Genomic DNA, 8015 nt, shown 5'->3' with positions numbered 1-8015 from the left:
GAGATGTGATGTGGGGGCATTTTTGGGACTTGGTGTTGTCCTAGGTAGTGCTGCAGGGACAATTACCAGACATTGTAGGTCCTCCCAGGGCCCACTGGATGGAACGTGGGAGAGTGTGGGCCATGACGTGGACCATTGACCATGAGGTGCAGTGATGCCCAGAGATGTACTCACCAAATGCAATGGATGTGTATGATGATGGGGGAGAGTGTTGCTGTGGGGGGAGTGGTGGGGTGGGGGTGGTGGGGGTGCATGGGAACCTCATATTTTTTTAATGCAATATTTTAAAAAAATGAATTAAAAAATGATGAACACAGAAAAAGATAAAATAAAATAAGTATATGATCCTAATTTTTAAAAAAAAATTTAAAAAGGAAAAAATAAATCCCTGAAAGGATTTACGTCAAATACTAATGCAGCTATTGCTGAGAGGTAGGGTTATATGAGATGTTAATTTCCTTCTTTACTGCTTTAATGTGCTTTCTAGAATTATGCTGTAGGCATAATTGCTTTTAGATTTAGGGAAAAAAATGCATAATAAATACATCCTAGTTGGGATAATGTAAAAAACCTTGCCATGAACTTCAAAATATAGAATTACAAAGTTAACTTTTTATTAACATAATGATATAAAAAATTTTGTGTGATATACAGAACTCCCAGAGAGTAATTTTGAAACATTTTAATACACTTCTTATAATCTTAATTTACAAGACAACTTGTCTTACTGCCACTGTTATTTCAATACAAAAATCTTACAATATTTTGTTTGCTATAAAACTACAACATTAAAGCTGAGGTTACGTAGTTCTCTTCCCTTCCTTGCGTTTCTCTTATAAGGAATGTCCGTTAGTCCAGTGCTAAAGCCTCTGAATGTCAAGCAGTAAGTTACACAGGTTCTGTACATAGTTACATAGGGTTACCAGAAGCGCGGGATGCTGCAGCATGCCACACCAGCGCTCACGCCACAGGCAAACAGTTCTGCTACACGGGATGCTTTTGTAGCCACGGAAGAGAAGACGTAGAATCTGCAGTCAGACGATTAGGTTGTGGACTTTAGCATGGCAGGGGAGTGATTACCGTTTTGTTAGGCACTGATCCAGGCTAATTCCAGAAAAGCCTGGTTGTTTCTGTGACGCATGCATGATTTGTAAACATAAGCACCCTCAGGCGACAAAAGCCCAAGAACTCATAACATACTCTTAATTAGCTATATAAAAATAACCTGTCTCAGATGCATGCTTGACTCAAATTTTTAGAAGTATCTAAAGGACTTGGCATTTTCTTCTTTGATTGAGGTTACTATACTTATTAAACTACTCTGCTTAGTCCAGTTTGAATAAAGTAACTGAATATGAGTTGGCCAAATTTTATAGGCACATGACTCAAAAAGGAAAAGCAGATGATGAGGGTCAGGCCATCTCCACCTTCAACGACTCAAGCATTACCGCAAAATGTTCACAAAATGGTACTGAGTATGTCACTTTCCCAGCAATGCTTCCAAATCTGTTGAACTGGAATAAAAATAGTAATTCACTACCCTTCTGTTGTACTGAGGAGAATGATGTTGTAGTGTTATGAAAATGAGCTATTCACATAGCATGAAGTTTCAACACCAGGACAGTGGTTTCAAAATAAATGCTGGTGTATCTTCTGAAACAGAACCTTTAACCAACAGTCCAAATCGGCACTTACTGAGATCACCGATTGTGCAGGCAGGCGGTGGCGGCTGGCTCCAGTGAAGACACTGCCAGCAGGGTATGCTGCGTGGCCACGGAGCTCGCGCAGCCAGAGGGGCAGGGGGCAGCCAGGGCTCACCCTGCTTTCCGCCGGCCTTTCTGGGCTCAGCCTCACTGTGAAATCAAACGGGGCGACTAGACTAGGTCTTCCCAGCATAGAAATTCTTACTTAAATTGGGGATAAATAATTGGATTTTAAAAACTGGGAACTATAATTTTAGCCTAAAAAAAGTGCAAACTTGTAATACAGTAGAGAACAACCGTGCATCTGCAATTTTCTCAGTGCCCAAGCCAGGGCGTTCCTTTTCCAGTGACCCTGTCTGATAAAACACCGACATTCATGTTTTGGTAAATGCCCGTAGCAGATTCAGATAATTTCTTTAAATAAATTCAGGACGTGTGTTCCCACGTGAGACTTCGGGAGCCGTGAAGACGGGTCTGTAAAGCACCGCCGGGAGCTGGTGCTGCCGACGGCTCAGCGTGGCCGCCGCGGCCCGTGCTGCTGGGCGCCCCGAGCTGCCTCACCGCGGTCCTAAGGGCCCAGGCGCGGGCTCCCGCTGCGCGGGTGTCACATGTTGTAGGCGACGTAGATCGGGTCCAGCTGGTCGGCCAGGAACCCGTCCCGCAGGTGCATCCGCTGCTTCTCGCCCCGGGAGCTGATGGGGATGACGCCCGGGTCCACGATGGCCACCACGCCGACCACCAGGCAGTGCTCCTCCAGCACCACGCTCGTCACCAGGGCCACCAGGTCCAGCGCGGCCCGCTCCAGCCCCTCCAGCTCCACCACCACCACCAGCAGGTTGGTCCACGTGAACACCGCGCTGCGGAGAGGACGGGCGTCAGGCGCGGGCAGGCCAGGCTGCAGCCACGGACGCCGGTCAAGGCCCCCGGAGAGGGACAGTGAGGACGGCAGCCGGTGGCGCGTGCTAGAGCGCACAGGTTCAGCGAGACCCGGAGGACGTGCTTTAATTAAAGTTCTCCTTAAGAATCCCGAGTATTATTTGGTGTTGAAAACTGTACCTGCCCCAATGCAGGCTCCCTCCAAAGTGAAGATACCACGAGTTAAAACCATCTAAACTAAGAAATTCACAATAAAAGCAGAACGTTTCAGGATTAGAAGTGTGTACACATTACATCTTGCCTGTGCACTCAGGGGTGGTCGCTTGGTTTAAAACTGATTAGGAAGAAGGAAAATCAAGCAAACACTTGAAGGCAGCAATGGGTGGCCTGGAGGGGTGTCTCAGGGTGGGCTGGAGGCGGTGGCCCCAGGCCCTGTGTGCGCTGTGGACAGCCGGGAGGCCGCTGCACAGGGCAGCAGGCAGCTCTGATGAGCGCCTCGGCCCAGACCCCACACGCAGGCGCCCAGGAAGCCCCGGTGCACAGAGACGCCCTGGGCGTGCCAGGCCGCCTGCCCCCACTGCCCGCCCCAGCGCCGGTGCCTGGGGCTGCTCGTGCTCTTACCGCTCGGCAATGCTCCTGTGTGCCCTGATCACAGACGTCTCAATGTCGATGGGGTGGTACCGCATGCCTCGCAGCTCCAGGGTTTCGTCCAAAGACCCAACGACATACAGCGCATCGTGGTGTTCTGCGGAGAGCACGCACTTTGGAGCGCTCACGAGCCAGGGAAGCAAGTCAGCTCTTCCTGACGCACAGCTGCGGCTCTCGCCCTGACTGCGCACTCTAGACAAGGAACAAGTTCTCCAGCCCCCACAACCGCACCCGTGGGCAGATGGGGCTGGGGGCTGGTCTTGACGCGCCAAGAAGTCTCGCTCTCCTAGCAGGAAACGCCTCAGAAACGTCACTGCAATGTATGAGTGTGTACCCAAAAATAATTTTCATCTTTGACACCAAAAAGCATCTACAGGGGCTGCCAGAAGTTCTGACGTGACCCAATTAGCTGCAACGCCAAGCGGGTCTTTAGACACTAAAAGCAGAAGGTTCTGGAGAGCCGCCTGCTGGCCGAGGGGCTCAGCCCGCTGGAAGGTCAGAGCAGGGGGGAGCCTGCCGCCAGCACCACCTCCGGGGGCCGCACCCAGGGACAGGACGGCTTGGGGAGACGCGCGGGGCTGAGTTGGCCCCGGTGCGGGACGAGGTCTTGGCCCGCATTTTGGTGGGCGTGGACCCGTCATAAACAAGACCTCCAAGGCGTTTCTCAGGGTCACTGCGCGGCTCTGCTGCGCTGGGGCTTTAACCGCACACCGCAGTCTTTCACAAGGAGAAAGTCAGTGGAGAGAGGAGCCAGGGGAGCAGCCCGGAGCCGCGAGAGGAGAGCCCGCAGCCAGTGCGCCGCGTGTGGGGCGCCGCGGAGCCCAAGGCCGGCAGCAGACGCCCCGGGGACAGGCCTGCCAGCCTCGGAGACCCGGCCAGGAAACCCCCGCCAGGAGACGCTGCCGCTGAGCAACCACCGGGCGGCTTTTGTTTCAGGAGCCAAGAAGCGAAAACAGGAAGATTAGAATTTGCAGCGAGGGCGGTCATCAGAGTGCGACCTTTACCCTGTCGCCTAACGGAAGGCTCCTGGGTGGGTGTGGGCCGGCCCGGCTGACGCTCCCCTGCCCGCGGGGCCCCTCACCTCCGCTGGCGTCGGTGAGCTCCGCCCTGCGGAGGAAGCCGAGGTACCCGGTCCTGGCCCAGACGGTCTCGGTGTCCCCGAAGCTGAGCCGAGCGCTGAAGTGGTCGGCGTGCAGCGACTCCTCGCCGTAGACCGTGTAGTAGCCGCTGGCGTTGTGGGGGCTGCTCACCCAGACCTGCCGGGCCGGCAGGGCGCCGGCGGCGGGAGGCACGGCCACGCCCACCGGGCACGGACCAGGACGCGCGCGCGCAAAGGAGGGCCAGGACGCCCGAGGACCGCTAACCGGATGGGGGGCGTCTCCACGTCTCTCGTTTTGTGAACTAAATTAAGTTACTCGTTCGGACAAAGTAAGTAATCTTCCCTCCTTTGGCCTGGGACTGACGTTTGCAGGACTTTTTCCGACACAGACGAGCATAAAGATGTAATTCTGTGCTCACATCAAACTGCTATTCGTGATTAAGAGCGTCTAACACGCACCGCAGGGCGCGCCACGAACGCTGTGCTCTGCGCACGTCGGTGCCTGGGTGCAGGCCAGAGCCCCGCCCACCGCCCGGAGCCGCTGGCACTTTCCCTCCGGCGCCCCGCTAAAGCTCTGGGGCCGTGCAGGTAAGGCTCCTCCGGCGCCGCAGCCTGCAGCTCGCAGGGGTCCCTGCAGGGCAAGCTGGGGGACGGAGGCTTCTTCCCCGGGCTCAGGCCACCGGGACCACCCTGGGGGCGCCCGGAGCGCCCAGCACGGCTCGCTGGCCAGGAGGGCGGGAAGGCCGTCCCATCACCGCGCCAGGGTGGCTGGAGCCAGTGACACAGCATGGCTCCTGGGGGACCCGGGCCCGACGGCCCCTGGAAGGCGGCGAGAACGCACGCTGCAAGCCAGCAGGGTCACCGGCTCTTCCCGCCCTTCCCGAAGGCTGCACGGGCGGGACCTGCCGCTGTGCTCCCGCCTGGCACGGGGACACTTCCTGACGGCACGTCCCCAAGGGCGGGCTGCCAAAGGGAGGCTGCTTCCCCATGCCCGGCGAGGCTGGGCGGGCCTGCACCGCACGAGCATCCGCGCCCGCCATCCCTGCGCAGAAGCCGCTGTCCTGGGTCAGAGGTTGAGGGCTGGCCGCGCCCCTCTGCCTCCCCCACCAAGCGTGGAGGCCCATCCCACTGGCACAGAGCCTGCTTTCTGAGGAGCAGCTGAGGGGCTTTTCTACCCGCGGCCCCTGCTCGGGCCTCCCAGTGACCCTTGTGGTGGACGGGCCCCAGGAGCCAGGGCTGCAGCACGGGCCCCGGAGGGGGTGCGCCCGCCGCGGAGAGGACGCGCCCGCACTGAGGCGGCCCCCAGGGCTGAGCACTCACCTCCCCCAGGTGCGAGTCTCCAAAGGGCTCCCTGGTCTGTGTGTGCGCGATGATGACCTTCACCCCGGGCAGGATCTGAACGAGGAGAGAAGGGGCTGACGCGGCTACTCCAACACGCGACGGCCTCGGGGCCGAGCCAGGGCGCAGCGCACACGCATGGAGACGCCACCCCAACGCCGACTGCGCTTTGGAGAAAGTCGGGGACACGGTGGTACAACTGGAGTCATGCGCGTCAGCAGAGCCACGCACCCCTGGACGTGGTGGGGAGGGCCTCCGTCAGCCACCTCGTCCCACACTAGGAAACTTCCCTAAGAGCGAAAAGAGCACCTTCCAGACGACGGAGGCCTGTGCTCCGCTGGGGTCACGGCACTGAGGGCCCCAGCCCACTCGCCCCAAGGGATCCCGCCTACCGCTCTAGGCCCAAGCCCCAGCACGTGGGAAACGTCTGCCGAGGCCATTAAGCCTCTTCGAGTGCCTGATGCGCTCTCGGCTGCAGCCGGGGCGCTCTCCCGGGGCAGTGCGACTTGCAGCCGCCTCTCCGCCATCGGCTGAACCTTCCGACGTGCCCGTCCAGGACGGACAAAGGCTGCTGCCGCGCCGCCCAGAGCAGGAGACCTTCGAGGGAAACGGCCCCGCGTCAGAGCACGGGGCAGCTGGGCCTGGCCCGTCTCCCAGGGCTTCAGCTCCTCATCGGTTATGCAAGGAGGTGCCAGCAGGCGTGAGCGGGGGACGAGCAGAGCGCGAGCTCCGGCTTCCGAGGCCCGTCTCAGCGCTGTGCTCACGGCTGGCGGCGAGGCCTGCGCTGGCCTCCCAGGGCCTGGGCGTCCTGCTCCGAGGTTTTAAACCTGGAGTCACCCTCAGCTCGCCCACCCGGAGCGGCGTCTGGCGAGCGGGCTTTCCAGGCCTCGGCAGCTAAGGGGCCCGTGCTGCGCCTCCACACGCGTTCGCCCAGGCTTCACGGGTCCGCGCACCCACACGCTCACTGCCATTCAGGGACCATCTACGGAGCACGGGGTGACAACCAGCCCTCCTGGGTGCCGCAAGGCTGACGGGGCGGGGGCCAGCTAGCCGCAGCAAGCCCCCTCCCCCCCCCCCCCCCCCCCGCCGCGGGTTCTGTCTACTCTGCCTTAGAGCCCCTTCCTCCTCGCAGGGAAAGCAACAGCGCCCACCCGAGACTCGGGGCGCTTCGCGAGGAGGGGAAGGGGCTGCCCTTCGCCCGAGGCCAGCGTCCGCCCCCGGTTCTGGGAATTCTCAGCTTTCCTTCCAGCCCCGACCCCACAGGCCTTCCGTGGGGCCAGGTGGACCTTCTCCCGCTCTCGTCACGTCCGCCTCTGCGGCTCTGCTCTCCTCACGAACGCCCCCCGCCTCTCGCTCTGACACGCTGGGGGCGCTCAGCCCGCTCCAGCCACCCCAGCCTCCCTGCGGCTCCGCCTCCTCGGCTCGCGGATGCTGTTCCAGGTGCCACTGCTGCTCCTGCGCAGGGGTGCGTGCCCCAGCCCACGGCCACCGCGCAGCGCGGCCCCCTCCCACGCGGCTGGCGTCAGGCCTCCGCGGCTCTCCCTCTCTGGGCACACGGCAAAACCACGGCGTGGGGGTGAGTGCAGACCCCAGGTGGCCCTGCTTTGGGCCTCAAGGTTGTGAAAGTGCAGGGGCTCTGAGCCCAGTGAGGATGGCGTGAGCCCCACAGCCCATCTCACCATGATCAACAGTAGCTGACTTTGGTGAGAAATCATCTCTGATGGTGCCTGGGTTTGGACTTCTCACAGCCTTGGAATTGTAAGCTTTTACTCCAAATAAATCCCCCTTATAAAAGCCAACCTTTACTAGTACTTTGCATCGGTAAGCCTTTGGCAAACTAAAACAGACCAATTGATTGTTTAAGAGTGTGTTATTTAACTTCCATATATTTGTTGATTTCCCAGTTTTCCGCCTGTTACCGATTTCCAGCTTCCATTCCATTGTGGTTAGAGAAGATGCTTTGTATAATTTCAATCTTGTAAAATTATTGAAACTTACTTGGGGAACACTTGAGAAGAATGTATATCCTGCTGTTTTGGGGTACATTGTTCTGTATATGTCTGTTAGGTCTGATTCATTTATAGTAGTATTCAAATTCTCTGTTTTCTTATTGATCTTCTGTCTAGATGTTCTGTCTGTTGTTGAGAATGGTATTTTTAAATCTTCAAATTATTGTAGAGTTGTCTATTTTTCCTTTCAGTTTTGCTGGTGTTTGACTCATATATATTGGGGCACTGTGGTTAGGTGCATATATATTTATGGTTGTTATTTGTTCTTGGTGGGTAGACCCTTTTAATATATAATGTTCTTCTTTGTTTCTATAACAACTTTTGAATTAGTCTATATTGTGT

The 8015-nt window shown here is 57.3% G+C and overlaps 1 protein-coding gene across 1 annotated transcript; it reads right to left on the bottom strand.

Moving 5' to 3' along the window:
* Positions 1-597: 597 nt before the first annotated feature.
* Positions 598-3342, bottom strand: LOC131279009 (disco-interacting protein 2 homolog A-like). The gene is made up of 2 exons (XM_058299633.2): positions 3201-3342; positions 598-2560 (listed from the first exon to the last, which is right to left on the bottom strand). The coding sequence occupies exons 1-2, from the start codon at positions 3263-3265 to the stop codon at positions 2308-2310; spliced, it is 318 nt and encodes a 105-aa protein (XP_058155616.1). The 5' UTR covers positions 3266-3342; the 3' UTR covers positions 598-2307.
* Between the last annotated feature and the right edge of the window lie 4673 nt (positions 3343-8015).

This window comes from Dasypus novemcinctus, chromosome 6 (assembly GCF_030445035.2).
Source record: "Dasypus novemcinctus isolate mDasNov1 chromosome 6, mDasNov1.1.hap2, whole genome shotgun sequence".
In the NCBI taxonomy this organism is placed as follows: domain Eukaryota; kingdom Metazoa; phylum Chordata; class Mammalia; order Cingulata; family Dasypodidae; genus Dasypus; species Dasypus novemcinctus.
Note: the sequence above shows the minus strand (reverse complement) of the source record. Positions and strands in the feature narration are given on the sequence as shown.